This window comes from Exserohilum turcica (genome assembly GCF_000359705.1).
Source record: "Exserohilum turcica Et28A unplaced genomic scaffold SETTUscaffold_13, whole genome shotgun sequence".
NCBI classification, from domain to species: domain Eukaryota; kingdom Fungi; phylum Ascomycota; class Dothideomycetes; order Pleosporales; family Pleosporaceae; genus Exserohilum; species Exserohilum turcicum.
The window spans coordinates 891,255-904,683 of record NW_007359948.1 but is presented as its reverse complement, the minus strand read 5'-3'; the positions used below and the strand labels follow the sequence as shown (position 1 = coordinate 904,683).

General features: G+C 51.2%; 7 protein-coding genes across 7 annotated transcripts; 1 reads left to right on the top strand and 6 right to left on the bottom strand.

The window, feature by feature from the left end:
• Positions 1-172: 172 nt before the first annotated feature.
• Positions 173-891, bottom strand: SETTUDRAFT_183405 (uncharacterized protein; the record flags this gene model as incomplete). The annotated part of the gene is made up of 2 exons (XM_008024937.1): positions 173-502; positions 552-891. 2 exons carry the CDS (start codon positions 889-891, stop codon positions 462-464), a joined length of 381 nt encoding a protein of 126 aa, XP_008023128.1. The 3' UTR covers positions 173-461.
• A 639-nt stretch (positions 892-1,530) lies between these two features.
• On the bottom strand, positions 1,531-2,733 carry SETTUDRAFT_127966 (uncharacterized protein; the record flags this gene model as incomplete). Its single annotated transcript, XM_008024936.1, has 1 exon — positions 1,531-2,733. One exon carries the CDS (start codon positions 2,731-2,733, stop codon positions 1,726-1,728), a length of 1,008 nt encoding a protein of 335 aa, XP_008023127.1. The 3' UTR covers positions 1,531-1,725.
• A 1,314-nt stretch (positions 2,734-4,047) lies between these two features.
• Positions 4,048-5,107, bottom strand: SETTUDRAFT_167843 (uncharacterized protein). Its single transcript, XM_008024935.1, has one exon. It carries the CDS (start codon positions 4,717-4,719, stop codon positions 4,228-4,230), a length of 492 nt encoding a protein of 163 aa, XP_008023126.1. The 5' UTR covers positions 4,720-5,107; the 3' UTR covers positions 4,048-4,227.
• A 1,871-nt stretch (positions 5,108-6,978) lies between these two features.
• Positions 6,979-7,892, bottom strand: SETTUDRAFT_159718 (uncharacterized protein; the record flags this gene model as incomplete). Its single annotated transcript, XM_008024934.1, has 2 exons — positions 6,979-7,038; positions 7,089-7,892. 2 exons carry the CDS (start codon positions 7,890-7,892, stop codon positions 6,979-6,981), a joined length of 864 nt encoding a protein of 287 aa, XP_008023125.1.
• A 596-nt stretch (positions 7,893-8,488) lies between these two features.
• SETTUDRAFT_26547 (uncharacterized protein) lies at positions 8,489-8,857 on the bottom strand (the record flags this gene model as incomplete). Its single annotated transcript, XM_008024688.1, has 2 exons — positions 8,489-8,605; positions 8,663-8,857. 2 exons carry the CDS (start codon positions 8,855-8,857, stop codon positions 8,489-8,491), a joined length of 312 nt encoding a protein of 103 aa, XP_008022879.1.
• A 2,537-nt stretch (positions 8,858-11,394) lies between these two features.
• SETTUDRAFT_167840 (uncharacterized protein) lies at positions 11,395-11,989 on the bottom strand. Its single transcript, XM_008024933.1, has one exon. It carries the CDS (start codon positions 11,653-11,655, stop codon positions 11,428-11,430), a length of 228 nt encoding a protein of 75 aa, XP_008023124.1. The 5' UTR covers positions 11,656-11,989; the 3' UTR covers positions 11,395-11,427.
• A 910-nt stretch (positions 11,990-12,899) lies between these two features.
• On the top strand, positions 12,900-13,352 carry SETTUDRAFT_26546 (uncharacterized protein; the record flags this gene model as incomplete). Its single annotated transcript, XM_008024687.1, has 1 exon — positions 12,900-13,352. The coding sequence occupies one exon, from the start codon at positions 12,900-12,902 to the stop codon at positions 13,350-13,352; it is 453 nt and encodes a 150-aa protein (XP_008022878.1).
• Positions 13,353-13,429: the final 77 nt, after the last annotated feature.

Below are 13,429 nucleotides of genomic sequence, written 5' to 3'. Positions count from 1 at the left end.
AGCCCGACGTCATGCCGCTTTCGCCCGATCTATTCTTGTCCGGCAGCCACTGTCGAAGCTGTTGGAACATCTACATGATTGCATGATCGTCGTCCTGAGATCAGCCGATCTGCATACTATAAAATTTGGAGGCATGTACTAATCTTGTTTTTAGTGTAGAAAGGTATCTCGGCTACTATTATAACTCCACAGCTTCCAGGCACGTTGTGGCATCACTGTGGACAGGACGCACGACACCGTATAGATTGAGTGGCATCCCGTTATTGTAAAGAAAATTAAATACTCAATGTAGGTAGTAGATGGCACATGGATCGATGATGCGTTGAGACATCATCTCCAGTCCAGACATCCCCTCATTGCATGGACCTATCAACGCCAAAATGACAAAAGCATATTACCACAAGACGCCGCCATGTCCGCGCATTATTACATTTCACAATACTGCTTCAATTAATTACCTCTCACAGACACTTCTTATAATCATCATGGTAAGGAAGACCACCTATCACTCATCAGCACATTCGCACATCCATCACACATAGCAAACTTACTCTCACACGTGCCCTGCGTCCATCCACTCCAGATCCAACATCCCCACCCCGGCACCCAGTCCCACGTTGTTATGCCGTTGGAACCCCAAGCCTTGCCACGGGCTGTACAGCGAACTCCAAAGTTTTCGTTGCCCCTGACATCCTTTATGCGGTGGCCGTCAAAGGGCGTGGAGTCGCAGCCCTGAGGCTGGTGTACCAGAGCGTCGGCATTGAGCCAGCACCAGTTGTCGGCTCGTGGGAGAAGGTTTTCAATAGCTTCTGCGGAGGGGTTTCGGGTGGTAAGTGGGAGGGCGTTTGCAACAAGGGGGAAAAATAGGAGAGTGTTGGTGTTAAGCTTCATCTTTTCTATGTGCAAGCCTTGGTGATTTCCTATGATGGCGTGTAAGAATATCTTTGAAGCAGTGAGCGCTACTTTGCTAGAAATGGGTCGCTTGTCACATTATATACACCATGTAGGCGGAATAGTGTATGCTTGCACGTTGCTCCGCGCTGGAAAGTTTGGTACAGTCACTGGGCGTTTTTGCCTTTTATTCTCAAGCGAACTCCGCGTACATAATATCGATAATGCAGATACTTTAGGTTATCGGGTTCATCGCATTGCGGACTGAATGAGGAAGGTCTGTATCACCTGTGTGTCTCGCGATGGCTCAGCTGCGGAGTCGTGGATAGCATCTCCGCATTTTTGCGTTGCACCGGTTAGTACAGATATATGGAGAGCTCATCACCAGATTCCCGCACTTCATGCTTAAGTCTCTACAGAAAAACTATAGAGTTTTAATCATATGATCTGTTCATTACAAACAGCTACTGATTATTAAACTGGCACCAGATCAGAAACTGCTTTATCTACCGATTGATGGTCTTGAATGTATGTGTATATGAAGTAGAAGCTTCAACGCTAGCTGCAGTAGTAGTATGCTACCAAAGCAGACTAATGCAAAAGTTACGTGATGCTTATATACTAGGAGGTTACTGGATTAGAGCTTAATTAAGTTAATTACTATTACGTTCTTCTAATGAATTACATGCTGTAGGGAACACGCGACACCTAACCTGACCATAACCTGCAGCTAAAGCTGCAATCAACGGCTTGGCAACCAGTGAGTATGCCACAAGTTATTACAAATACCGACTCGATGAAAAGCAAACATGCATCTTTGTCCATCCAGAATCCTCAGTCCTGCTTGATATGCACGACAACCTTTCCCTTCGCCCGTCCCGTCTTCAGCTTCTCATACGCCTTTGGTACATCGCCAAACTCCCATGTCGAGTCAATTACGGCGCGTAGCTTTCCTTCGACCATCCAAGCTGCAAGTTGCTCGAAAACCGCCGTGTCGGGCTTTGCATCGACAAAGACAAACTTTCGTTTTCCCCAGCTAAGCAGGCTAGCGATGTTGTTTGTGAGCAGCTGAAAGACGCCGCGGACATTGAGCCCTGCACCGACTTGGATGAACTTTCCTTGAGGCCGCAGAAAGGCTTTTGACACTCGGTAGAGATTGGCTGGAGCACCGACGTTGTCGAGCACGAGATCGAAACCTTCGCCTCTGTTCTTCAGCTGATCAACAATCGGTGCGGATGTGTAGTCCAAGACTGTGTCTGCGCCCAAGCTCTTGACCAGTTCGATATTCGTCGTCGAGCAGGAAGCAGTGACATCGTATCCGAGGATCTTGGCAATCTGGATCGCAGCTACACCAGTGCCTCCAGAGCCGCCATTGATAAAGACCTTGTTGCCGGGTTTTGCGTATGGCACCAAGCCAGCATAGACAGTCATGCCCACGAGAGCAATGGAAACCACATCGTCTTTGTTCAGCCCGTTTGGCATATGCGCGAGAAAGTTTTCCGGCACTGGTACATATTCTGCCAGAGCTCCATATTTGATACCAGGACCAAGAGCTCCAAATACGACGTCGCCTTCCTTGAACTTGGTCACTTTACCTCCTACTTTGGTGACACGACCACATATTTCAAGACCGGGAGTTACTGAGGGAAAGACCAGCCGTGTGATGAGGCCGAGTTCAAGGACCTTGTAGTCTATCGCATTGAGGCCTGTAGCGTAGTTTTCAACGAGTACCTCGTTGTCCTTGATGGAGGGTATAGGGACGCCTGATAAAGGGATGTGGAGATTCTTCCCCATGGGCCCAGAGGAGGCTTTGAATTGCCATGCGCGCATTGCAGTGGCCATCTGAAGTATTGGAAGAAAGGTGGGCTAGTCTAGTGTTGAAGTTTTGAGTGAGTAGCTTTGGTAGATCCTGATGTAGGAAGCTGTGTTGATGGTGAACAAGTTATGTGATATCCATTCCATCAGCTCATACGACGGATATATATGTCCTGACTCTGAGCTCAGCTGTCCAGAGTGTTCCCATGTTGCGACGACGGAAGCCAAGAGCGAGCAGGGCGAGCTTGGTCAGCCAAAGAGGATGGCATCATGGCAAGATGGGGAGACTGACGCGCAGCAGCCATGGCTTCGGTATTATCGCTCCTACCAAAACCTGGTTATGTCATTGCTCGCGACTTGTAAAGAGCGAGTCCAGGCTTACAAATGCGTGGGATTTGTGATTGGGATGACCAATGGCGATGCAGCTAAGCGCTAAACCGTAAGCGGCAGGAAGCTATTGGTGGGGTACACGGGGAGCGGGGTCAACAACGTAGTGTGGTATCGTGGCCCCAACATGTGCCTGGCTATCGTTTTGCTATCTCGTCCATGATGTAATTATTAGATGACTGTACTACCTACCATTAGTTAGTATCCTCTTGGATACCGAAGAAATGGCTGCGGGTGTTGCTAGGAAAGGATGGTGAGGCACCGAATGTATGCAACTGATAGTACCATCCCCATTTCTCTTGACTTGAGCAGGTCTAATCGAAGGTGCTTTATATGGAGCGATGCAGAATACGCTCCGTGATAAGACTGAAGCGGTGCTTTTGTGAAAGTCTGGGTGCAAAGATAAAATGTATGGCAGTGATGTTTGACACGAGAATAACACGTTTTAGCTGCCTATCAGCTCTCATTTTGGGAAATACTGCAATATAGCAGTCTCTGCCTTTAAAGCGCTATTCATAGTGATCTCGATAGCGCTCAGATCAGCACTAGTATGCTGTAGGGGCGCCTCTTACTGGCAGTGTATCCCGCGAAAGAATACAACAGGAGCCGCGCTATCCCTCGTGTGGCGTACGAATGTCAGTACGAAAGCAGTTTAATGGACAAGCTGTACGAGTCAGCTTAGTTTTTCTGCACACTCAACTCTGGTTGGGTAGCTGTGCTGATACTATAACATCAGCAGATGGATAGCAAAAAGCATATCTTGGTGTTGTAGAGAGCATCGCTAGGTTATATGCGCCAAATCAAAATGGCTCTTTTCTGGGAAAATGTTTGTCGCACAGGATAATCGTCGAACTCGAGCCACTTGCTCGTGTGGTCGCACTAGGATAACATATTACATATTCAACCAACCGTCCACTAGACTCTGAAGAAGGCTCGCATCGAAAAAACATCCTGGTTACGCAGAGGAGTATGAAATTATCACGAATAGAATGTGTCGACACCGGAACCCGTGAACGCCAGCCCATCCTGTGTAAGGCATCAGTGCTGCCCTGTGTCACCAACACGCCCCCATAGCTGCAATCAGATCGAAGGCCAAAATGCTGGTTCGAGCGGGAGTGCAGAAAAATTGCCTGTTCAATTCCCCTTCCCAATGACCTTATCCAGCACCCCCGCGGCAGCCTTCCTCAATAACTCACGATCCTCATCACTCATGTGATCCACTTTCTCCACCAACAGCTTCTTCAAAAATAGATTTTCCTTCTTCAGCCCATCATTTTCCGCCTCCAGCTGCTTTGCCCGCTCCTGCATCTCCTGGCTCTTCTCCATGAGGTGTTGCTCACGCTGCTTCTTCTTTTGGCGGAAGCGTGCAGAAGCCGCTTGGTTGCGTTTCCTTTTGTCTTCTTCGGCTTCGACAACCACAGGGCCGGAGAGTAGAGCGGCATTGGTAGGATCGGGGGATGCGGCTGATGAGGTGGATGTCGCATTGCTGTGGGCGTATGGCGGGCGATAGGTGCCAATGTTGTAGCCTTGCGTGACTGTGGACAACCTGTGAAGATCATCCAATCCCAGTTGCATTGCACTATCGGGTTCGTAAATATGCGAGAGGTGGCTGCTCATGCTAGGCATTGTGGGCGAGGTAAAAGTTAAGCCTTAGCGACTGTTAGTGAGCGTGATACTGCGGGCAAAAGTGACACCCTCAAGGTACGGTCACCGCTACATATTTTATCAGTAAGCAGAATAGACCAACGGAAATCAATCGATACAGCATGCATATAGACCTCCTCAAGCAGGTAGGTGGCCGTCGTATGCGCGCAGTGGCATCGCTCAATCACGTGCAGCTAGCGAGAGCACGCCATCCGCTCCCGGCCAAACGTCATCGAGGCCAACAACTTAGGTGGCAGCACTTGACTCCAGGACAACACAACCAAGAAAACTTGTATTGCAGGAGTCGCGTACAGGGTGCGAGTGAAAATGAACATGGTGGAAAAAGACAGATGGAGGGGTACGCTTACCTGCAACCGAGGCACCGCTGTCTTGCAACGCATACGCAAAAGGCTGTGTTTGCGCATACTCATCGTGAGCTGCTATCTGCTGCTGTGGCAAAGGCTGGCCGCCAGAATATGCGTGTTCGTCGAAGAGAGTAGATGCATCGATGGCCTCGAACGGGTCACGACCAGAGGAACTCCCACTCGCATATGCATCGGTGAAGGTCGGCTGCCCAAAAGCTTGCTGACTGAAAGAATCCGACATTACTCTCCATGGGCCACATGCACTCGGTGCGCAGTCGCGTTCTTTTCTTTTGAGATTGCTTGTGTTGGATCGGCGGTGGGAGGGGTCTTGTGTCTTCGGTGTTGAGCTTCGCCCAACGCCTTTTTGGGGGGGCGGGTTGGATTGAATGTTCCTCCCTGCATGTGCGCTGATAGGCTGTCCTATAAGAGCGACACAAATGCACACCAGTGATGCGCCGAGGTGGGCAGAGCACCCCCACTCTCTGAAATTCCTTCTGCGGGCGATGAGAGGCCATAATGGTGATGGATTGCGCCATATTTACCGAACGATGACAACAGCTCTTCACGCTCCGCATGACTCGCTTCGCGGACGGGATCCAAATGCGGCTGTCGTGCCTTCGGTCGCTGCTCGGATGCGCGGAGGGGGGGGGGTCGTCCCGGTTGGAGTTCGTGCATATGATGTGGGGGGGTTGCATATTGCCCATTCATGCACACTGGGCTGCCGTCCGCTGGTGGCGATACCTTGGACAGGTGTCTGCGCAGTCTCGGCCCAGACAGCCCCAGAAATAAGTGTCTCTGCCGATAATTCTCCCAGCATAACCATATAGCAACGCCATTTGTCTGCTGATGTACCACAGTTCCTTCTCCGAATGGCCGAAGTGTGTTCTTATGCATCCCTTGGATTCGCACTGAAGGCACCTTCCGAAGCCATGCGTCCAGCATACAAAGCGTTGGCGCCGATACAGGGCTAGTACAGTATAACGGGAATGCGAAGGCGTTGCATTAATTGGAATCGCTGTAACCCGCCGGCATCGGGATATGGGGCAATTGTGAAGCTCATAACAGCGGAAACGAGGAAGGCGTTGCTCGCGAGAGCGCTTCGGGGGTTCGATCGTATAGGAAGCCAATGGAAGAAGGCACCTGGCATCCGCGGAACTGTTGTTGTTGGTTCGCACCTAGCGCAATTTCGTGGAACACGACGAAGCCGAGCCTGTATTTGGAGGCTTACTGCATGGTCTGTGTTGACAAGCACCTAGAAATGGTAGATATCCGTAAGCAACAGCGTCAGAAGAGGTTGGGAATGTTGGCAAGGCCCAGGCAAGTACTTGAAGCCTCAACAATAGATGTATCTTCTGCGATTCGGGAGGATCGCTCGATTGCACCTGGGTTGTCCTCCAACTGAAATGCCGCTGCGTCTGTGATCCCTCCAAGCTCGATATTGAAATAGTCAGAAAATTGGGATGGACAATCTTCACACCCTCTTCATCTTCTCGCATCAACGAACGGTCCACATAAGGCGATGGCGCTGAATGAGTCTAATTGTGGGCGCTGGGATACGGATCGAAAATAGGAAGTAGAGAGGAGAGACAAAACTGAGCTCGATGCTGAGCGTACCCCACTTGAGCCGAGGTATGCAAAAGACTCCCCAACACAAATTCCATATAGAGTGGTGTTGCTGCGATCGGACGGAAAGAGGGTGCCGTCGCCCAGGTTCGATGTGGCCGATGGAGCGGGACCAAAAGGAACAAAGCAACGTGCTATGTTCAGTTATCAAACATCTCCGCTAGGAGGGTCTTTGTAAGTAAGAGAGATACTAAGAACAAGAAGCTCTTTCGCAAGTCCGACAAGGCGTTCGCGTAAGCGTCATAGACAGAAGTTAGATCGTATATCGCAGCGTAACCCGGATGCCATGGACGTGGTTTTCCCAGCCCCTTCTCTGTACCTTGATGAGACAATGTAGGCGCTACTTATTGTGGACCAACTTACCTTGGCTCTTGCCCATATGCATATCCAGTCGCCGTCTTTTAGAGTGTCAATGAACCCCTCGCCGCGCCCAGCTCCCTCGTTGCCTTCCCACGCTGGGTTGTCCTTGCACCCCCAGACAACGCGATACCGGCGTATAAACTCGCCGTCGAACACGGAAGATGCTCTGCCAACTTCATTGCCCTGTAGGTACCAAGCGTGCTCACCCTCGATACCCAGTGGTGTCCCGTCGTCTGAGAGCAATGTTGACTGCATCTCTCTGCAGTGCATCCTCTGAGGCTCAGTTTCCGATGAAGGGCGGGGTACAGCCTTGAGGTTGTACTCATGGAACGAGTCGTTCAAGACCTTGTGGATATTGCTCTTTACAGGAACATCGCCGTCAAAATGCCCAACGTCGAGCTGGTGAGCGAGAAGATTTTTCTCGATCCGCTTCAACTCTCGCGTGCTGCGAAGGATGGAGACTTCAAACCAAGAAGAGGTTTTGAACGTTCCCGCGGTATCTTCCGTAGTCCAGCCTTGGTCGTGACTCACAATGAGGAACTCCATCTCGCGCAGCTTTGTCTTTTCGCGAGACCGCGTCGGGGGGCTGTCGAAATAGATGCCCAAGCACGGGCACGCGGCGGAATAGTTAAGGGAAAACTCGTCATCCAGAAGCACTTCATGGCGGGTAAATTCACGGATGCGTTCGACCCAGTAATGGGCTTTGTCCAAGATGTCGAGAACCAGCTCGTTGGGCAGTCCGAGGCGATAATGAAGGAGAGCACGGGTGCGGAGGACATCACGGCGGCTTGGAATAAATGGCGCCATCACGAGACATTAGTAATTTGAGCTCTCGGTCGGTCGCAGTGCACTTGGGTTTAGGTTGCGAGGATAAAGAGGGTCGCGGTTGCATGTGGTGCTGAGACGCCCAATGGGAGATGAGCTAGACACGAAACAGGTTTAGTATCGCCCGACAATCCCTTCCGACGAGCCGGATCGGCACGCCTTCTACCTGCCAATCGGCCCTGTTACCTTGTTACATTCGCCGCCTTATCTTCAAGCTCGAGAAGTGTAAACTTGGAGATAGCTTGGGACTTGACTACCGTCTTCAAGTACCAAATCAACTGTCCGCGTTGTCGCTTAACCTTCCTCGCTCAACCCGCGGAAGCTTGCAAGCGACGAAGACATCCTAATAGGGTCTACCATTCTTGCTCTCAATGTGCACACACACCCACACAACGTATACTGCAAACTCTTTTTCATTGCTAGTTTGTCTGCTTATTCCATGACTGTATTTTTCCAGCCCGCAGATTTCAAGTTGTTCCTGAATCTTCTGTTCCATTGATGTCTTCAAACCCAACGTTGTATTCCACTTGAGACTGTGCCGCTTATGCCGTCAAAGCCCGCAAGATGCTGCTCCTTTTCTAGAGAAAACAGCCGACAGCGAAGCCCAGTGCGAACATGATGGCGCCAAAGATCGCAAGGGCAAACCAGGGGCGGAGAAGACGCTGCTCGATGGGCTCGATCAGTTGGCCATCATCCTTCCACATCAGTCAGCATCCATCTTTGAAACCCAAAGTTCGCCAAATTCTGCTTACCAGTGGTGACGGAGGCCTAGTATCCGAGTGCTGGGCGGATTTATTCAGCCACTCAATGACGCTCCGATCTGCCCGCTGGCGGTCTGCAAGTCTGCGCGCATCGTCCAACTGCGCGAGTATGTGGTCGGCAAAGGGAAGAAGTTGCGCCTGGAGAGTCTCATACTCCATCTCGTAGTCCGGATCTTCGTTTGACATTGAAGCGGCAAGAGATTCCAGAGAAATGCGGTAGGAGGCGGTGGAGACTGCAAGAATATGGGGAAAGGTGCTCGTTGGTGGTAGGAAAGAACCGTCCTTGATGATGTGAAGGTGTAGAGGCTAGACACGGACGCGCTCAAGATACCAGAGAGTGGTTTTGATGTGGTTTTGTGCTCGTCAAGCTATAGGCAAACGGAGTATCTGGTAGAAGGGGTTGCGTAGCAGTACGGGGTCGGTGCGCAAGTTACGCAAGGCGCTCAACGACCGACATATTCACTGCAAGTTGACTTTGAAGCGACGGGAAACTTTGGAACACGAGGCAGCTCCTGGCCTTCAACGCGAATTTCGAGTATATTTGAAGGGATCTCTAGCCCCGTATCTATTTCCTAGTATAAACTGGCTTCCTTATGATACGATGTAGGTGCCGTGGGTTTTGGTTGCCAAATCGGCCTCGGAATCTGTAGCCTCCTTTTTAGCACTGAGACATCTTCTTGCGTATTTGAAGATATACGTATTCCATTGACGGTCCAGTTTGTGGCTAGTTTGAGATTGCCACTCTACTCGTAGTCGCGGGTCTGTGTTGCACAATCTCTTTAGACTTGTTTCCCTCATCAAGCCTTACCACACGCGAGCAACAACTCCCTTGTATCGCATGTACAATTCTGCTTCATTTGACCAGGCCATACGGCCATGCCTAGGTGTAAGGTTGCTTCTGCGTATATCTGCACACAACTTCGTACTGGATCTCTTAGCAGCGCCACGGACGAGACCTTTATCCCGCAGCGCTTCGCACGAGTCGCGCACGAGGCCGATCTCCATGACATCGATTTGACAACACAAGCTGGAAGCCCGAGTCGATATGGAGGAGTGTGCCGGGTTGCAATAGCTCCTGGGCTGCATGACATTCCTGGAAGTGGCACAGATATGGCACTGCGACAATAAGCAGCGACGGGACACGGCCCTTCATAAGCACGGCTACCGTGCCACCGATCGGACCGTGTGGACATCCGCACGAGGAACTGGAGAAGAAACCCAGGAGTGCATCGGTCGCCATACATCCTTCCGTCTGAGTTCAAGGTAAGAAAATCCCGCATTCCACTATGAAGCGTCTCTTGCCATGAAGACATGCTGATGATGACCATCCTGGACCACCGCTTTGCTGAAGTTGGAGAGCTCCACTTCAATCTCAGACTTGATCTCGATACGCGCAGGCGGCCCGACCGTCGTTCGTCGAACGCTCCAAGCCCCGTTTGATCCGCCTTCCATGGCAGACGGATACCTCGATTTCGACGATGACACATACTTGAGCAAGCGCTTCGTGCTCCTCCACAACGAAATGAACCCAACGACTGGTGTTGGTTACAACTAAGATGGGCAAGTGATGGGGGCGTCGCTGTTCGCACGCGTATTGTCATGGAGAACAGTCCTAGGGCTGGAGAGCGTGATGCGCGGTTCTAGGTGTGCAGCGTTGATAGGGGCGCAGCTTTTGATCTATGTGCCGAGAACAAGGAGCATATTCAAACTCAGTTCAGCAGCGGGGAGGAGCGATCTCGGGCCGTGGAAAAGGAAAAATGACTGGTAGGAAATGATAGTAGAAATGGAATGATACCCCCCTTTAGAACCATGTACTGCGGAATCTCAATGCAGAGATGAATAACTTTACTTGCAACTTACCGTGTCAATGTAGAGCCAGTCTTGATGCAATGGCATCGCCCGGTTCAAGGCTCGCTTGTGAGATTTAGATGCATTGAAAGCAGATCGAGAGCTGCATATTCAGTACGTTCTTTCAGGCTGTTCCGTGTCTATCCCAGCGCCAGACCTGGGCGTTGGAGTGCAGAAAGTGTCGCATCCAGACCTCGCATCGGCGGCATAACCAGTTGTTCATTGCATGTCTATAACTGGGGGCCCGTATTGCAGCGCCATCTCTTTGCAGTTCGACAAGTTTCCGTTTCAGAATGCTGATAACTGATTCAGGTTTCGGCACCCGCCTCCGCTCATGCGGTGAGAAAGGAAGCGTCGGAGGAGAGGATGGCCTCTGGAAGTTGCTCTCAGATGTAAAAAAAAGGCGCAACAGAAGGAAATGATCTAAGGTCCTGAAAATCAGCAGAAAAAAACTCCAAAAAATGATAACAATGTCAACCACAGAGGGAGGACTGAAGCCTGTGAGGGCTTTTTGAGCGGTATGAGAACCGAACCTGGAGGGAGGAGGTAGGTGTTAGCATATCGTACAACACAGTGTGGGCTATCTAATCAGTGGGCTATTCCCACTGGGCTACGCGATCGCACTTCCCGCTATTCGGGCGAAAGATTGACGATTTGCGGCGTATATATAGCCCAAAGACTTGGACTTGATAGAGGATCCTGTGGTGATAGAGAAGCGATGGGTGTTATGAGTCTGTGCGAGCGTAACGGGGGGCGGGGTGGCGGCGATGACGAGTGCAGAGATGCCTCAACGGTTTCACTGGCGACAGCGAGGCCTAGGCCTGACCATGCAAAACCATTATGCTGGCGACAAGTGCTAGCAATCGCATGCTCGGCCTTTGCGTTGTGTGTTGGATGCGTTTCCACACCTACGTCTGAACTCGTCCACACCAGAAAGTGCGGATTGACTTCAACCAACACCTGCAATCTTGCTTAGTGATAATGTCGAGTTTTCCTCGACATAGGTCATAGCCCTCGGGGGTAGAAAGACGGTACTGGCCAGCTGTGTGGTGTGAATCGTCCTCGGTGAGTAGCGGAGCTGAGTAGCAAGTATCGTATCCGTTCACGGTCACCACTCCGCATTCTGCATTCTGCATGCAAAATGCAAATGGAACGGCTCACACAGCACCCGCACCATCATTGAAGCCCTAGAGTCGTGGAAATGTGTTGTCAAAGCCGATCGACTTGATATAATGTCGAAAAAACAGCATGCTGCACTGAATGTCGAAGGCATCGGCAAAAAAAGAGAGACCATGTGTCCCGCGTCATGCCCCGGATATTGGTAGTTTTGCTGCCTCTCTAACCACAGTATTGGCGGTTGGCGTGGCTGCTACGAAAAGGCAAAAAAAGAAAGGGGTGCCTGAAGGCTCGATCGTAGGGCCAGAACCCTCCTGGAAGAGTAAATGGATTAGCAAGATCTTTGCAAACCGGCAATAGCCCCGCCACCACTCGGAGTCATTACCGATGAAAGAACTTGGAATATTACGGTATCTATAGCCGTAGAAACTCGAGGCCAGAAGGTTTGGTGTTGGACTGTGATGATTTTCGCCTGGAGGAGTTGTGTGTAATGAAGGTGAGGCATGACATCGGCAAGGCCCATGGCCTATATACGGCCTACGGCTCTTCATAACACACAGCACCTTCTTTATGATGTGTTTTCGGAGGGTTCCAGACATAAGAACCCCTCGCTTTCGTGATGTTCATGAGCGCCGGCATCCATGATGTGCAATTTGGTGGGCGATGTACTGCTCCTCTGGATCACAGCCGCATGGCTATCAAGAATGCGCCTCAAGCATGTTCAGCCCATGGAATGAGGCTTTTCATGGAAGGTGCAGTTGCATAAACGTCCGCATAGGATGCCGTGCGTAGGAAAGCCCCTGCTTGCACCCTTCATCTTAGATCTGGCATGCAGATGACGGAGCGACTCGTGTTTGTCCAGCAACGACGGCACTGCAAGATGATCCTCATCTAAGGGCACTGGCCCAGATGGGCGCATTGTAGAGCTTCTTCCCCGCAAACGTGCAGCAATCATGTAGGCGAAAAATGGGCTGAGTCTCTTTCCAGCCCCTGCTGCACCGCAAATGTTTGCTAGCTTGGCCATGCTGTGCATCGTCTGAAATCAAGCTGGCACGCATGCCTACTTGCCCAGGGTTGCTCTAGTTGTGGTGAGCGCCTTCTGGTGTTCGTGCCCGCACATCGCAAGTCTCGTTGACTTCTCCGGTGCCTGCACATCAACACCCCACCATCTTTGACGCCGGCTACACCCCCATCGCGACAGCATCATCAAGCGGGGATAGATGGTAACTGTCAACTACATGACAGCGGGCTGTTGGCATGTCCAATGTCCGAAGCTGGCGATGCTTCAGAACCGTCGGTGCCGTCGAATCAGCTCCGCGAAGTCCCTTCAAGGACACGCGATCTTCCCCCGGCGCTCTCCTTCTTGACGAATACTTTCTTTCTCACCAAGAACATTGGCAGGCTCTCATCAGCCCTGCGAATAAACATCAATCAACGGAGAGGCGACGCCGTATCCTGCCGAGACAACAAGAGTTCATCAAAGCCTCATCCGAGACAAGGAGACCACGGGCCGCACCGTCAGCCAAGCGCGTATGCTGGTGAGTACAAAAACATCAATACGGATGGATCCTCGGCGCAGATGTGCTTTACAGTGCGGCTTCCGGCACCTGGTGGCAGCTCTGAATCCCGCGGCGATGCCCAGGCTTCAGGCTCCGTCGCAGAGCATCCACGAAGTCGCACCCCCCAGCACAGGAACACCTATAACATGGAAGAATAGATGACCGGTGCCAGCAGGAGACACATGCATGAGAGCAACCTCAGATGAACGTCGTGCATCGCAGCCATGAAACGCGC

What these genes read in the sequence shown, in the direction of transcription:
- SETTUDRAFT_167840 (XM_008024933.1), bottom strand. Translation starts at nt 11,655, where the DNA reads ATGCAGAATGCAGAATGCGGAGTGGTGACCGTGAACGGATACGATACT.
- SETTUDRAFT_167843 (XM_008024935.1), bottom strand. Translation starts at nt 4,719, where the DNA reads ATGCCTAGCATGAGCAGCCACCTCTCGCATATTTACGAACCCGATAGT.